The sequence below is a fragment of the Chrysochloris asiatica genome, unplaced genomic scaffold, assembly GCF_000296735.1.
Source record: "Chrysochloris asiatica unplaced genomic scaffold, ChrAsi1.0 scaffold00169, whole genome shotgun sequence".
Taxonomy (NCBI): domain Eukaryota; kingdom Metazoa; phylum Chordata; class Mammalia; order Afrosoricida; family Chrysochloridae; genus Chrysochloris; species Chrysochloris asiatica.
This window is the reverse complement of record NW_006408687.1, coordinates 6796505-6813944: the sequence shown is the minus strand read 5'-3', so window position 1 is coordinate 6813944 and position 17440 is coordinate 6796505. Positions and strand designations below refer to the sequence as shown.

Genomic DNA, 17440 nt, shown 5'->3' with positions numbered 1-17440 from the left:
TGCTTGACTGTCTTATGAATATTGGTTTCCCTTGCCTACTATTGTAAAATAGACACTTGAGTGGGATAGAAAGGAATGTTGGGAAACATGATTACAGAAAACTTGTAAACCCGTCTTCAGCCTATAACTGACTGGAATACTTAAAAGGGGTTCTAAAACTTGCCCAGTGAAATAGACCTCTTGAAAAGCCTTTGCAGAGTATAGGACCTTAGGTAGAATCCTGAGTCCCATCCAGAACCTTCTGAGGTGAGACATCCCCACTAGAAAGGACAAGCAGAACAGCCTGGAACAGCTAGAGCGACAGAAGTTATATCTTCAAATAAAGATCAGGAAAAACACAAAATAAAAATGTCAGCATGACGAGAATAAGCAAGCTGTTCGCCAGGAAGCCATCAGGCAAGCAATGAAGTTCCTTCAGGGCAAACTCCCCTCTAAGACTGAAACTCAAAGCAAATACACGAAGAGGCATGTAAGCTTGCTGGTGACCACATTGGTCTACTGGTGAGTGGAAGAGGGGGAAATGTAGCAATGAAGAAATGGGCTGAGTTTAACCACAGTCCATTGACTCCCATTGACCTGGAAATGAGAGAGAAAAGAGGAAGCGCTGGTTGGTCCAAAGTGTGGTGAGACCTGGGGACACCTGAGCCCATAGACAAGGATATAGCCACAGAGGGCTAGAGCGGAGAGTGAAGCACCCAGCTGATATGAAGTGAGGGGAGATGCACAAGAACAGCCAAACTTGCAGACAGTACCCATTTGACCTAGCCTCAATGGCTTGATAACCAAAACTCGACTGGAGGAAGATTACCAAAAAAAAAAAAAAAAAAAAAAAATTTTAATAAAGGAAATAAGGGTAAATTGTTACAATTTGATGAACCTTACCTATACTCATGGAGGTAGTAACTCTAAATACCAACAGAAAAAGAAGGAATCTTCACATCAAGTATCAATGCTATTCCCTCTGTACATAAGGTAGATAGGGATGAGCAACTTAGACACTGGTTACCTAAAATGAGGGGGTGATAAAGGCACGAAGTGACTGGATTACAAGGTTTCAAGGAGGAGTTTAGTTTAAGAGTGGGGGAGGGGGGGCAGAAAGAGTCCCCACTGAATAGTTTTCATCTTGTCTAGATGGGTCTGGTAAAAGAGATGGGGATAAGATTCGTAGGATTCAATAGTGAATAGTTGTTATCATGACTAATTGTGACTGTCACAACTGTAAAGGTAGAAGTTTAGTAACAAAAACAGGGGAATGGTTAATCTTTCAGTCCAGAAACAGAGGACTCTAGGACCATTAAGGGAGAAGAACACAAGCAGAATGCAGGACCTTATCCAGAGAATCAGCGATGCCAGACAGAGGCAGAGATGGGGTTGTGGAGAGGGGGAGCAGCTGAGGACTCTAGATTCATGGGAAGAGAGGGACTAAGAGCTGGTGGCCAGGAGGCAGACTTGCAGAATGTGCCCTTTGGAGGTATAAATTATTATATATACCTAAGAGTTTTTTGTTTTAAAAAAGATCTAAAGTGAATAGTGAGAAATACTGTTAACTGATAGTACATGGAGGGGATTATAATCATTGTAATGAAACAAGATGTATGATTTGTTGAATGTAAAACTGATGACCTGTCCTGTAAACTTTCACTCAATCGACGATAAAAACCTTAAAAAGGAAAACAAAACAAAAATAGAAGTCAATGTAAAAAGACTTAAGTACAACTTTTAGAATTTTACGTTCTTCTTAAATTGTGTAGAAATAGGTCATGCCCAACGAATTAGACTTATTTTAGCACATGTCACTAGTGGTATCAGGTTTTTATGTTTACATACATTATACATTTTTTTAAAAAGATTAATCCTGAACTACCATGCCATCAGTGATAGGATAATACTCATACACACAAAGTGAAAACCAGTTAATATAATCATTTTGTAAGTTAAACATCAACCTCTAGTGCCCAGGATAAAGAAATTAAGTATTCTCCTCAACTCTTGCACTCTGGTAGCGTAGTGGTTAGGAATCGGGCTGTGAACCGCAAGGTCAGCAGTTCAAAACTACCAGCTGTTACGCGCTGCTCCCGTAAAGATTTACAGCCTCGGAAACCCTGTACAGGGTCGATATGAGTCGGAACCGACTCCATGGCACTTGACAACAACAACTTGCAGTCTGAAATTGATCAAATATGCAATAAAGGTGCATTGATAATTAAAAAAAAAAAAAAGAATCTGCAACAACTTAAAATAGAGTGGTTGGTTGGTTGGTTGGTTGGTTGGTTGGTTAAGAGCTGTTGAGTCAGTTCTGACTGATAATGACCTTACATAGGGTTTCCAAGGAGCAGTTGGTGGGTTTGAACTGCTGACCTTGTGTTGTTGTTGTTGTTAAGTGCCGTCGAGTCGGTTTCGCCCCATAGCGACCCTGAACAGGGTTTCCGAGGCTGTAAATCTTTACGGGAGCAGATCGCCTCATCTTTCTCCCGCGGAGCAGCTGGTAGTTTCGAACTGCTGACCTTGCAGGTCGCAGCCTGATTCGTAACCACTACGCTACCAGAGACCTTGTGTAATAATTCTTCAAGATTCAGTAGAGTAGAGGGATGAAAAAAGGATCCTGTTCTGAAACATATTCCCCGCTACTGACAGAAGGATGGAGGTTGCTCACAAGGTGCACTGGCCATTGAACCGGATCTCCCACAAAGAAGTCAAGGATTCTACCACTAAACCACCAATGAATTCCCCTAAGGGGTAGATAGAACATAAAGTATTATGAAGAACGATGTTGTACGTAGGCATGGTCACTTCCCACCTGCCCAGCCTCATCCCTCTACTCTCTCCATCCTACCCACAATGCTAATAATGGCTCAGCTACCCTAGATTTCTTTAAGAGGTGCTCCCCGCCTTCCAGAGTTTTGCACATGCTGTTCCTTTGGCTAGGAGCACTTTTCCACAGCTTTTTCTTCGCCTCGCTTCCTTTGCTAAATCCTATTACTTACTCATCTTTCAGAGAAATTTCATGAAAGTAGTAGGTACTGTAGCACAAGAACTCGCAATTAAGGCCTCAGCATTTGTGCATAGAAAGTGCACAAGTAATAACCGATAAAATATAGATAAGAAGGCCAAAAATGATTACTGGTGTGTTAGGGTGTTGAGGGTATTTTCATTTTCAGTTTCTGACCTTGTAACATTGTGATCTAAGAAAAATGCATTATATTTACAATTATTAGAAGACTCAACTATCAAAAACAAGCAGGAACAATTTATATGAAATATCTAGGAAAGGCAAGTGTTATTGTTGTTAAGTGCTGTCGAGTGAGTTCCAACTCCTAGCAACCCTATATTGGATTTCTAAGGAGCTGCTGGTGAGTTTGAACTACTGACCTTGCAGTTCAAACCAACCTTGCAGTCCAGAGCATTAACCTGCAGCGCCACATCAGGACAAGTGTACAGAGACCAAAGTTCTTTAGATTGGTGGTTACTGGAGTGAGTATGGAGGTGGAACGACACTCACTGCTTACAGGCTAGAAGGCACTGAGCTTCTCTTAAGGGTAATGGGAAACTTTGGAAACAGGTATCGGTGATGATTGGAACATGACAAGCACAAATGATGTCACTAGATTGTGCTTGTCAAGAATGCTGAAATGGCAAATGATTTGTTACATATGTATTTACCACTGTTGAAAAGGAGGTAAAAGGACAAGAACAAAGCTCCCTCCAGTCAGGTACCAAGGATATTCTTTTTGGAGCATGAAATCTCTCCTAGCCTCCACTTCCACCCCTGCCCTCTATCAACACATCACACTCTGGCCCAGATGGTCACAGCTCAGCAGGTAGTCACAATGTGGCCCTACATTTCTATTTCCTGTGTCCTTTAACTTGAGCAATGCATGCCAGGCACGATCACACTCACTGGCAGCAGTAAAGAGCAGTATAGGTTAGCAGTAAAGAGCTCTGGTAGCGTAGTGGTTACGAATCGGGCTGCTAACCTGAAGGTCAACAGTTCGAAACTACCAGCGGTTCTATGGGAGAAAGATGAGGCGTTCTGCTCCTGTAAAGATTTACAGCCTCAGAAACCCTGTGCAGGGTCGCTATGAGTCGGAACCGACTCCATGGTACTTAACAACAACAATAACAGGTTAGCGGTGAGAACCCACCCAGTAGCACCATGAAAGAAAGTCCTGGACATCTGATTCCTGAAAGATTATAGCCAAGGAAAGATATGGGGCATAGTTTTACTCTGTAATACACGGGACAGTCGTGAGTTAGAATCAACTCCATGGCACAGGGTTTCGTTTGGTTTTTTAATACCTGCACACAAGTCACACCAGAGCATGGACTACTGATTTCTACTCCCAGACAGGCCTAAAATGATGGTAAATTTTATTTCAAATCATCCCACAAATACTTGTTAGAAGCTTGTCTATATCACCTTAGCCCAAGAATTGTTTTCGCACTCAACAGCAGCTGTATTGATGGGCTGCCAGCTGGACCTCAATAGGTCAGGAGAGGTATTGTTTAGTTGGAAGAGACTTTCTGTTCATCTGAATAAAAAAGGGGCAAGAGGGAGAGCATTATCAATTATATTATAAAGTAGGTCTTGGGAAAAAAAATAGAAGCTTTAGATTTTCCGGGTCTTTGTTTAGATAAAAGTTTTAGATTTTCCGGGTCTTTGTTTCAATAATGGTTTAGCTTCGCTGGCCTCAGTTGGGACAGCTAAGGCTATGAAAGACAGTTTCCAATAAAATGATAAAATCCAAGAACACCCCCTTCCTCCTCACCCCTGACCAAGCTTACGGTCCTATAAAAAGAAACACAAGCACAGAAAACTGACTGCAGTCCATTTTACACAGAGTCTAAACTCAAGGGTCATTATCAGCTGTAGCATCATCAGGAACTATAAACACTGGGTGTCTTTTGGCAATCAAAGTAGGCCATCCAAAATAGCAGGGTCACATTCATTCTCCCCTTTGTCTGGACACAGACATGGGGTGGCCACTGACAAAACACTAAGCATCTACTTCCTCCATTTTAAGAGTGTCCAAATGGTCAGATCTGGCCTGTCCAGGTACAGTTTGGTTTCTAAGTAGCAATCTATAAGAAATAGGCTATGTTTGCTATAAATCTCAAGAAGTTGATGGGAACACTAATTTAAGAGCTGTTATTCCAGGATGGTGGGATATGGGTAGTTTTGTTCTTTTAAAGCAATTCCTTGATCTTTTTATTACAATGTAAGTAGATCCTTCTTAAGTAAGAAAATTTAAAAGATAAAAACTAATATGCAGTTTTCAGATTTCAAAACAGAGGGAATATTGTATCTTAAACACTTCTTGCATTCCTTAATAACTGCTTAACCAGGTTTCATTGTCTCTCACTGACTGTTTTTGATAGAGTTCTAATTTTTAAAAACCTCCCCCTAGGCAGCACCTTAATTATTTAGATGACCCTCCACTCCCACCCCCCAGACTTTTTTCAACTTCATGAATCTTTTTCCAAGGACAATAGCCAGAGCCCTCCATGAGGGAACACATACTCAGAAATGACAATTTTATAACAAGAGCAAACAACATTTCATTGTTAGTAGCTCCCTTGTTGAAGACCAGGCCATAGCATCAGGAACTGTATACAATGATCCTCTAACAGATAAGATCCTTTACCTGAATCCCATCATTGACTTAGAAACTGCACATACCTCCCTTTTTCCCTAAATGGCTTACACACTCCACTGAAATCACTTTAATGTCCATGCATACCAAATATCTCAGAAAATGTTTACTAATCCTTTCTCTACATTCTTACTCCAAATAAGTAGGGAATTTTTCTGTTGTCCACTGTTGTAGCTGCAGCAACTTGAAGAAGCTCAGTGCTACTGGTGGTTGTGTGGTAAGTCAGTTCTGACTCACCACTACCCTGTCTAAGGTATACATGCCTCATCTTCTGATGGATTCCAACTGCTGACTCTGCAGTTAACGGCCCCTCACGTAACTCCCTATGCCACCAGGGCTCCTGGTGGTGCTCAGTACTGCGCTGCTGGGTGCTAGCCAATCAGTCCCAACTCATAGCAACCATGTATAGGGTTTCTGAGGAGCAGCTGGTGGGTTGGAACCACCGACCTTGTAGTTTAAACTGACTTTGTGGTCTAGTGCTTATACTATAGCACCACAGTTGTGCTTTACTGACTATGCAAAGGCATTCAACTGTGTGGATCATCATAAGAAACCATGGATAATATTGGGAAGAGCGGAAATTCCAGTTAATTGTGCTTATGAGGAACCTGTACATAAACCAAAGGGTAGTCATTTGAACAGAACAAGAGGACACTTGTTGCTGTTAAGTGCCATCAAGTTGGTTCCGACTCATAGCAGACCTGTATAAGGGTTTCCAAGGAGTGGTTGGTGGGTTTGAACCACCAACTTTGTGGCTCAAACTGATCTTGCAGTACAGCACATTATCCTGCAGCACCACACCAGGACTCCTTAAGGGGACAGTGAATGGTTTAAAATCAGGAAAGCTGTGTATCAGGGTTGTATCCTTTCACCATACTTATGTACCCTTAGCATATATCCAAGAAACTGGATTATATGAAAAAGAACGTGGCTTCAGGATTGGAGGAAGGGTCATTAACTATCTGTGATATGCAGATGATACAAATTTGCTTGCTGAAATCTAAGATGGCTTAAAATACTTACTAATGAAGATCAAAGACCACAGCCTTCAAAATGGATTGTGCCTCAATGAAAAGAAAACAAATATCCTCACAGCTGGACCAATGAATAACATTATGATAAATGGAAAATGACTGAAATTGTCAAAGACTTCATTTTGCTTGGATCCACAATCAATGATCATGGAAGCAGCAGTTAAGAAATCTAATGACATATTGCATTAGACAAATTTTCTGCAAAAGATCTCTTTAAAGTGTTTATGAGTAAAAATGTCACTTGAGGATAAAGATGCACCTGATCCAAGCCATGGTATTTTCAATCACCTGATATGCATGTGGGCTCCTGGTTCAGCGTAGGATAAGCACTGAACTATTAACCATAGGTCAGTAGTTTCAAATTCACCAGCTGCTCCTCAAAAACCCTAAATAGGGTCTTTATGCGTCATACCAACCTGACGGCACTGAACAGCAACAAGAACACATGCCTGTGAAAACTGAATCGGACAGACCATAGGAAAATCGATGCATTTGAATCATGGTGTTGGTGAAGAGCATCCAAAGTAACATGGACTGCCACAAAACAAACAAATGTGTATTGGAAGAAGTACAGCCACAATACTCCTTAGAAGGGAGGATAGCTAGACTTCATCTCTTGCACTTTGGACATATTTGCAAGAGGGATGAGTCATCATGGTCTGAAAAGTGGAGGGTCAGTGAAAAAGAGGAACACTTCCAACAAGACAGACTAACACAGTGACAGCACCAATGGGCTCAGATATAACAAATGTCAAGATAGCACAGGACCAGGCAATATATTTCATTCTGTAGTGCCTAGGGTCACTATGAATTGGAAACTACTCAACAGCAACTAACAAGAGGGAAAGGAGAGTTATCAACTATATAAAGCCTGACTCCCAGGTAAGAGTAAATTACTAATCTCTGTCTAGAATAAAGATAATAGCTCTCCTGGGACATGGATGCAAAAACACAAACTCATCCAAAATATGAACACAGCTCTGGGAAAAAATGCTCTTATTAATCATCTGGAAACAGCAGATAAACTGGCTTTAGGGTCTTCACAAGGACAAATCCTAAAATCACCAGTTGCAAAATGGAGAAACTAGGGGATGAGATCAAAACTGAAATAATCAGTAACACCAAACTGAATAATTTTATTTCCCAGTCAACAAATCTACTAAGAAAACATTAACTGAATTTGGTTGTTAGGTTTAAATGATTTTAATTGAATATATCCAGTTTACAGCATAAATAATAATGCATTTTATATAAAAAAAATTGGGGGGCAGGAAAATGCCATATTTACTTGGGACAGCACACTAAGACATTCAATTTAAACAGCCGTTTGAACTGCAAGGTCAGCAGGCGGTTCAAGTTCACCAGCCGCTCCTCGGAAACCCTAGACAGGGTCGCTATGGGTCAGGATCGACTTAACAGCACTTAACAACATAACAAAAAAAAAAAAAACTGGATGAAGTGTAGTTTGTAGAGGGAAAATGTGGCCTCATGGTTTTTTATATAACACTTTTTTTAAATTCTAATTAACTATAAATGAATAGCCAGAGAAACTCCATACACAAATCAACTTTGTAGCCATTATTTCTCCTGAGTACAAATTTCCTTTCTTCTGTTCAAATCATTATTTAGACACAGGACAGGAGGGGCAGAGATTTCTAATGACAAGTATGCAGCGTAGATCACGTTGAGCTGGGTTTGTTTAACGAGTAGTCTGAATTCACTGGGATTGTTTTGAAGTCATATGGGTGAAGACAAATGTAGAAACCACACTTAAATCAAAGTGGCATGGGTGATCAAGAATTGATTACAAAGTTGGAAAGTAACTTAATATGCCACAGAAAACTTAGTAGTCAATTCTTGATCACCCATGCCACAAACAACTGGTCCAAAAAGGCTTCTACTTTTCTATTGTAAATTGTTACCAACTCTCCACAGAATCCACATGGACTGCATGTGATAGAGTAGGACTGTTCCACAGAGTTTTCCTGGCTCTAATCTTTACAAAAGGTCACCGGGCCTTTTTCTTCTGATGAAATGATACATTAACTCTAGGTAATGTGTGGCGCTGTGGGCTAATGCATCAGACTGCAAAGTCGTTTGAATTACAAGATCAGTGGTTCAAGTTCACCAGCTTCTTCTTGGAAACCCTATACAGGGTGGTTATGGGTCAGAATCGACTCAATGACGGCACTTAACAACAACCACAATTTATTCTTAATTCTGTCATTGTTAAATGTCATTTGCCGTTAAGTGCCGTGCAGTCTTTTCTGACTCATATAGGGTTTCTGAGAAGCTGCTGTTTGAATCGCAGACATTGCTGCAGTTAGCAGTCTACTGCTTATACTACAGCATCACACCAGGACTCCAATTCTTAATTCTAGTAACAGAGAAATCAGTCACTTCCTTCCTACACACACACACTTTTAAAGACCTCAATTATCTAAAGGAAAAAGAGAAGTCTAACACAAGAATTCTGTGGGATTAAACTCACATCTGGTTGGCAGACCTGGTGTTGGATATGATTCTGGCCACATAACTAAATCTTAAATCCACATGCTGTTCCTATTTAACTGACATATATGAATCTAACTAATTTATAGAAAATGTGCAGCAAATTATTTCTTCCACCTCCCCCATGCTCAAGAATGCATCCGCAGTAGGTGTTACTGAAAAAGACACTCCACTCTCTACCCCCAGGAAAAAAAAAAAAGCTTTCCATTCCTACAGGCCTTCCAACTTATCTGCAGTAGATATTGTTATGTTTGTTATCTAAATCTATACTATGGAAATAAATATGGGGGAGAAGGGTGGTGATTTAAGGAGATAAATGTGATCTCTCTAGAGGAACAACTCTGCAAAACAAAAAAATTAAAAATCCAGAAATGATACCAATTCTCTCAGTAACCAGAAACCATGATCACTAATTACCAAAATCACAATTTGTGACAGAGGAGATCTGAATCCTTAACAGTTTGCTTCTAAATAATTAGAGCTTAAAATTCCTAAAAGACTCACAGTTACACTTTAGTGTGTCCACACACCTTTTCTGACTGTAAAGGGCATCTTTGAAAACACAGCAGCAAACCCCCGAGCCGCCAAACTGAGTTAAAACGTGCAAAGCGATCTCACGGACTTCCTGTTTTGAGGGGGCAAAAAGCCTGTGGATCTGGAGAGGACTTCGCAGAAGCAGAGGGAAGAACCAGGAATCCCAGGGCACAGAGCTTCTCATTATCTCCAGAAGACTTTTGGCTACAACTACAAAACCTCTCACCTGCAGCTGCCCAGCGGGTAGAAGAGAAAAGGGAGAAGGGGAAAGAAGCAAAGGAGATAAAGGGGAAAGACCCATCCTGCGAAAGTGGACTTTGAACAACAAAGAAATATAGAAAGGAGGGCTCCGCCTTTCCCACCCAACCCAGTTTATTTCAATAAAAAGGAAAGGCCGCCACCACCTAAACTACAGCCTTTCACTCTGGGATGCGCAGCACAGACCTAACCGCACCCTCAAAGTCTGGCTCCCCTACGAGCCAGGTCTGAAGTCGAGATCGAATCTAGCACGAACGCCCAGGAGGCGCACCCCTTACTCGACCCCAAATTCCGGGCCTGAGCCTCTCCCACCCGCCTTGTTCCATCCCTCCGGGCGTGGGGCACCCAATTCTCCACGCACCCATCCTCCCTTCCTCTTTCTCGCGCCCCCGCCGCCTCCTCCGCCCGCTGCCCCCAGCCTTCCAGAGGTAGAACATTTCAATACAACCACCCACCCGGACAAGGGAGCCTTTTGAAAACTTTGTGTATCTAGGGCTTTTGTCCATATCCTGGGCAGGGCCGGTCACTCGGGTGGGTGCCTGAGGGTGTCCGGAATCGCACAATGCACTGGAGAAGCCACCACGGAAAAACCCACCCTTTTATTTTCGATCTGCTTCTACAACCCAGTGCTACACAGAGCTACGACGAACAATTCCCATGCCCTCACCGCCCCCCTCGGCTCTGGGAACGCGGGAGGAAACCCCCGCACCCGGTGCCTTTCTCCACTGTCACGAGGGAAAAGGTGTGCGCAAGGAAAGAAAGGCAGTCCAGGAAAGCCGTGGCTAAAATCACCCTTTTAAGCGGCAAATAGCAAAAGGGGTCCTTTTTCTTCCACATCCCGGGAAAGGGGGCGCGACGAGTCAATACACTGTTGTATCACGTAGTAGCTGAACCTCTGGGCTCCTCACCTTCCCCACAGCCCCAGACACGCGCCCAAATTCATGCACACACCCACAGCCACAGCAGCCGCGGTCCAGAACCCCCGCCCGGGTCTCCTACTTTCCCCGCCGGCACCCGCCCCAAAGCAGGGACCACCCGGCGCCCGAGGGACAGGGAAAGGGAGGCCCCAGCACTCACAGATGGTCTTCCCACCGCCACGGCCATCGTGGCTGTGAGTCTGGCTGCGCCCGGGTGCTCTCCGCGGACACTGGCTGCTGCTGCCGCTGCTGCTGCTGCTCCCGCTCCGGCTCGCCTCCCCCGCGCTTCACTCGCGGCTGCGCTCTGCTAGCGCCCGGCTCCGGTTCCCAGCCAGCCGCATCTGCTCCCCCCACGCCGCCGCCCCTTCGGCTTTATTAGAGCAACATGGCCACCCGCCTGGAAGGGACCATTTGCTTCCCCAGAAAGGGGTGTGAGTCTGCGCGGCCGGACTACGGTGGTGGGAGGGAGGACAGTGGGCGGGCCGCAAGCTCCGGCTAGCCCGCCCAGGCCGCAGGTCTTGTGTTCTGCGGATGTAGCCTCAGGTCTCGAAGCTACCCTCCGTGATGCCATCGAGACGCCCACTGTATGAACGCTATCCGCCACCCCCGGGCCTATAGGTGGAGTCCGAGTAAAAGCTTAGGCGCGGAGGTCCCAGCCCCTGGTCCCGCCACGCGTTTTACGAAGCGAGCAGCTTGAGCCGCTGCAAAGAAGGGAAAGGGAAACAGGTCTCAGGAGGAGAACATCTTTCCGAAAGCCAGTCCCAGGAGAGCACACCAAGCATGAGGAATCGGCTTGGATGATCTGAGATCGAAGAGGGAGAGTGGCCTAGGCGAAGTGGGCAGGGAAGAGTTGCCCTTCCATGAGCTTTCCCATCATATGGGAGAAACTCAAAAAACAGGCAGCTGGAAGTTGTCACTGTAGCTTGCGGCTGGGCAGGGGACCACATTGGAAAGGAAAAGGCCTTAGTAGTTTCTGCTGTGGTTGCCTGATTGAGAGGAAGAAAGGGAAAAAAAAACAAAAAACGCCCCCGCTGGAGAATTAAGGCAGCTGTTGACTGCTCTATAGCTTGCAGACTGAGGCCTCCCTCAGGTAAAATTGGAGAGCTCGGTGGTCACAACGCATGGGGTCTCCAAGACATTATGTGTTCCCTGGAGACACCCATAGCCCCTGAGCCACAGAGAGTAAAGATGACCGCACCTAGAAGGTGACTATGGAAACTAGGAAACTATTCCACAGTGGGTTAGTGTTTCTCCAGCAGATGGTGGAATGTCTACTTGGCAGGTCATATAGCCAGGTCCAGGTGCGTGTGGGCTGGGAGGTGAAGTGTGTCCGAATGTTGTAGATTCCCGCGGTTCCTCGCGGGGCTAGAGGGGCGAAACCACGACAACAACAATGTAATTAAAGATGGCAAACAACACGGGTGGTACCCATTGGATTGAAGCGCAGGCAAAGTATGCAGAGGCAGTGTTTGAACTGAGCTGCGCTTCGGAAACCCTATACAGGGTCGCTACGGGTCAGTATCGACTGGACAGCACTAACAGTAGCATAGTGAGCTCTGGTAGTATAGTGGTTACAAATAGGGCACAGAAGAAGGTAGAATCCCCACAGAGTAGTATCCAATCTGTCTGGGTGGGACTGATGAAAGGAGATGGGGATAGCACTAATGTGGTACAATAGTGAATAATTGCTATCAGGACTGATTGTCAGGATTGGAAATGTTAAGATAGATGTTTTGTAGCAAAATGAGGGGAGTAGTTTACTTTGCAGTCTAGGAGTAGAGGTCCCTGGGACCATCAAGGGAGAAGAGCAGAGAGCGGTACCCTACCCAGAGAAGCCGTGACACCAGAGATGGAAGCAGAGACAATGATGTGGAGAGATGGAGAAGCTGGGGCCTCTGGACCCAGAGAGGGAGAGGGGTGTGTGCTGATGACTGGGGGGCAGGCTTGCAGGGTATACCCTTTGGTTGGTTCGTGATGCGTGGAGGGGATTATAACCATGGCAATGAAGCGATATGTAAAGCTAATGTTCTCCCATATAAATTATTACATAATTCACAATAAAACATTAAAAAAAAAAAAAGTATAAGCTTACGGCCTTTGTGGATATGTTAGTTTATTCTAATCACAAGTTTATAGTCACTCATTCTCTCTCTCTCTTCTCTTGCTCTCTCTCTTCTAGGACAAAGTCATTGTTAGTTTGCCCAGTCTCTGCTTGAATCTTTTTGTTAATTATGAACAATGCTTAAATTCCTCCTCTCCTTTCACTGGCAGGTAAGAAGTAGACAAGGGCTTCCCAAAGTTTTTGGAAACGTGGAATTAAAAGATAATAGACTATTTCCACTAAATTTTGGAAGCCCCTTCATATTCAATAAAAATACAATTTAATTACTTTTGTCCAAGGGAGTTTATTTCAATATGTCAACTCTCATTATGAAGCAATTTGGATACTGATTCTCCAGCCAGACTACCGCTTGCCTTGGAGTAATTTCCAACTCATGGCTACCCCAAGTGTGTCAGAGTAGAACTGTGACCCATGGGTTTTCTATGACTGATACCTTACTTCCAAGGCATGCCTCTGAGTTCCAGGGACAGTCAGATTGAATATTTAGGTTCAAAATCCTGGATTTACCACTTCCTGGCTGTGCAGCCTTTGGAAAACTTCTTAACCTTTCAATGCTTCCGTTCCCTCATCTTTAAAATCTGTTCAATAATGTTGGGTGCCCTGAGTCAGTTCTGGTTCATAGCAACCCTGCATAGAGTTTCCAAGAGTGGCTGGTGGGTTTTAACTGCCAACCTAGCAGTTAGCAATCGGGTCCTTATCCTACAACTCTTCTCTGACACATGGAGTCGCCATGAAGCAGAATCAACTCAACAGCAACTGATTTTCAGTAATAGAGTTGTTAAGGAATTGTTAGGTAACACCGAGTCAGTTCTCACTTATAGCAAGCCTGTGTACAACAGAACAAAACACTGCCCAGTTCTGTGCCATCCTCATAATAATTGTGATGTTTGAGCCCATTGTCATAGCCACTGTATCAATCCATCTCCGAGACAGTCTTCTCCTTTTTCAGTGATCTTCTGCTTTACCAAGTATGATGACCTTTTCCAGGGACTAGTCCCTCCTGATAGCATGTCTAAAGTACGTGAGGCAAAGTCTCCCCATCCTCACTTCTAAGGGGTTGTATGTATAGCCTTCTGGCTGTACTTCTTCCAAAAGAGATCTGTTTGTTCTTCTCACAGTTCATGGTACTTTCAATATTTGCCAACACCATGATTCAAATGCATCAATTTTTCTCCAGCCTTCTTCATTCATTGTCCAATTTTCACATGCATGTAAAACAATTGAAAATACCCTGGCTTGGGTCAGGTTCACCTAAGTCCTCAAAGTGACATATTTGCTCTTTAACACTTTAAGAGAGTTATTTTATAACAGATTTGCAAAATATCATTTGATTTCTTGTCTGCTGCTTCTATGAACATTGGTTGTATGGTTATTGATTCCCCCAGATCCCTTGTGATGGCACCATTACAGTCTGACTGCATCCCTCAACTGAAGGTCACAGTTACTTCCTTAGTGTAGCCCAGGATAAACTCTTTGTGGTTTTCATATACTTTGTCCCAAACCCCAAACCAAATCTGTTGCAAATAATTCTGACTCACAGCAACTCTATGAGACTGAGTAGACCTGCTGTAATCTTTATGGAAGCCAATTGCCACATCTTTCTCCCATGGAGCACCTAGAAGATTTGAACTACTGGCCTTTCATTTTGCAGTCAAGCACTTAACAACTGCACAACCAGGACTCATACTTTCCCCATGTCTTTGCAAATGATCTTCTTATTAAACTCTAATCAAATTATCCAGTAGGGATATACCATCTCAATTTTTCCCTGGAATCTTAATAGATGCAGCCCTTTGCAGAATTGTTTTGGGAATTAAGTGAGAAATGATGAATATGCTATTATTAAAGTGGAATCCTGGTGTGGCACTGTGGGTTAACGCGCCAGACTGCAAAGCCAATTGAACTGCAAGGTAGGTGGTTCAAGCTGCTCCTCAGAAACCCTGTATAGGCACTGACTCGATGGCACTTCACAACAACAACATTATTAAAGTGGTCTATAATATATTATCCAAACCTAGAAACTTTTGAGATTAAAAAGGTGGATTGATGCTGTAGTAACTATACTAGGACCACAGACAAAAACCTGAATTTATGGTCATCCTAACTATTGAGTGGAATAAACTTGACAGCAACTGGTTTAGTTTAGCTATTATTGCAACTCTATTTGGGGCATGCTAAGAAATTGGAGTCCTGGTGTGGCGCTGTGGGTTAACGCGCCAGACTGCAAAGCCATTTGAACTGCAAGGTCGGCAGTTCAAGCTCACCAGCGGCTCCTCGGAAACCCTATACAGGGTCGCTATGGGTCAGAATCGACTCAACAGCACTTAACAACAACAACAAATTGAGAGGTGGTCATACTTTCACATCTCCTACTAGACTATGAATTTCTCAAGGTCACCTTAACCATTGTTGTTAAATGCACTCCAATCCAGTCCCATTCACAGCAAATGTATAGGGTATCCAAAGTTGTGTCTTTGCTGGAGCAGAAAGCCTCATCTTTCTTGCGAGAAGCAACTGGTAGTCTTGAACCTCCGACTTTGTGGTTTGTAACCCAGTGATTATCTTACAGAGCCACCGCACTCCCTACTGTAAGCAAGTTGTTATTAGGTACTGTTGAGTCTGTTCGGACTCATGGCAACCCTAAGCCCAACAGAAGGAAACACTGTCCCTCCTGCACCAGTTTCACAATCATTGTTACGCTTGAGCTCATTGCTGTTGCCTATGTGTCACTCTAACTCTCAGGGGGGAGGGGGCGGGTCTCTTCTTCTTTTTCATTGACCCTCCACTTTATCTAGCATGATGCCCTTCTCCAGAGACTGGTCCTGCCTGATAATATGTCTGAAGTAGGAGAGATGAAGTCTGGCCATGGTACTTTGAATATTCTCCTCTAATGCCATAACTCAAATGCATCAGTTCTTTTATGGTCTTCCTTATTCATTGTCCAACTTTCACATGCATTTGAGGCTACTGAAAACGCCATGGCTTGAGTCAAGTGCGCTTTAGTCCTCAAACTGACATCTTTGCTCCTGAACGCTTTCCAGAGCTCTTGTGCAGCAGATTTGCCTAATGCAACACATCATTTGATTTATTGTTGCTCCTTCAGTGAGTGTTGATGATGGATCCAAGCAAAATAAAATCTTTGATAACGTCAGTCTTTTCTCCATTTATCATGATGTTATTTATTGGTCAGTGGTGACGATGTTTGTTTTCTTTCCATTGAGGTACAACTAACAACAAACGCGGTAGTTGTTGATCTTCATCAGTAAGAATTTTAAGTCCTCTTGGCTTTCAACAAGATTGTATCATATGCACATTGCAGGTTGTTAATGAGTCTTCCTCCTATCCTGATGCCATATACTTCTTTGTATAATCCAGTTTCTCAAATTATTTGCTCAGCATACAGACTAAATAAATATGGTGAAAGAATACTACCCTGACATACTCCTTTCCTGATTTAAAACCATTTGGTGCCACTTGTTCTTTCTGAATGATTGCCTGTTTATGTGCAGGTTCCTCATGAACACAACTAAGTGTTCTGAAATATTCATTCTCTGCAATGTTGCCCTTAGCTTGTCATGATCCACATAGCCAAATGCCTTTGTGTAGTCAGTAAAGCACAGGTAAATTATCTTTCTGGTATTCTCTGCTTTCTGCCAAGCTTCATCTGATAGAAGCTATGATATCCCTCATTCTACATCCTCATCTGAATCCAACTTAAACCTCTGGCAGTTCCATGTCATTATACTGTTGCAGCCATTTTTAACTTATCTTCAGCAAAATTTTATTTGCAGGTAATGTTAATGATATTGTTCAGTGATTTCCACATTCCACTGGGTCACCTCTCTTTGTAATGGACAAAATATGGATCTGTTCCAATCAGTTGGCCAGGTAACTGCCTTCCAAATTTCTTGGCATATATAAGTGAGTCCCTCCAGTGTCGCATCAGTTTGTTATAAGATTTCAATTTGTATTCCATCAGTTCCTGAGCCTTGTTCTTTGTTAATGCCTTCAGTGCACCTTGGACTTCTTCCTTCAGTACAATTTGCTCTTGAAATGATTGAACATTACCATTTATTTTTGGTACAATGAGTCCATGTATTCCTTCCACTTCTTTTGATGCTTTCTGCATCACTTAATATTTTGCCTATAGAATCCTTCAGTATTTCAATTCAAGGGTTGGATTTTCTGCTTCAGCTCTTTCTGCTTGAAACATACTCAGTGTATTCTTCCCTTTTGGTTTTATAACTCCAGGTCCTTTGCACATTTCATTACAATACTTTTCTCTGTCTTCTCGAGCTGCCCTTTGAATTTATCTGTTCAGCTCTTTTATTTCCTCATTTCCTCCATTCACTTTAGCATCTCTATGCTAGAAGGCAAGTTTCAGAGTCTCTTCTGACATCTAATTTGGTCTTT

General features: G+C 43.2%; 1 protein-coding gene across 1 annotated transcript in view; it reads right to left on the bottom strand.

The window, feature by feature from the left end:
• SEPT11 (septin 11) overlaps positions 1-11276 on the bottom strand; it is a 129593-nt gene extending 118317 nt beyond the window's left edge. Inside the window, exon 1 of the mRNA XM_006871585.1 lies at positions 11066-11276. Coding sequence (XP_006871647.1) covers positions 11066-11092 — 27 coding nt within the window. The 5' untranslated portion in view covers positions 11093-11276. The remainder of the gene's footprint in view (positions 1-11065) is intronic.
• Between the last annotated feature and the right edge of the window lie 6164 nt (positions 11277-17440).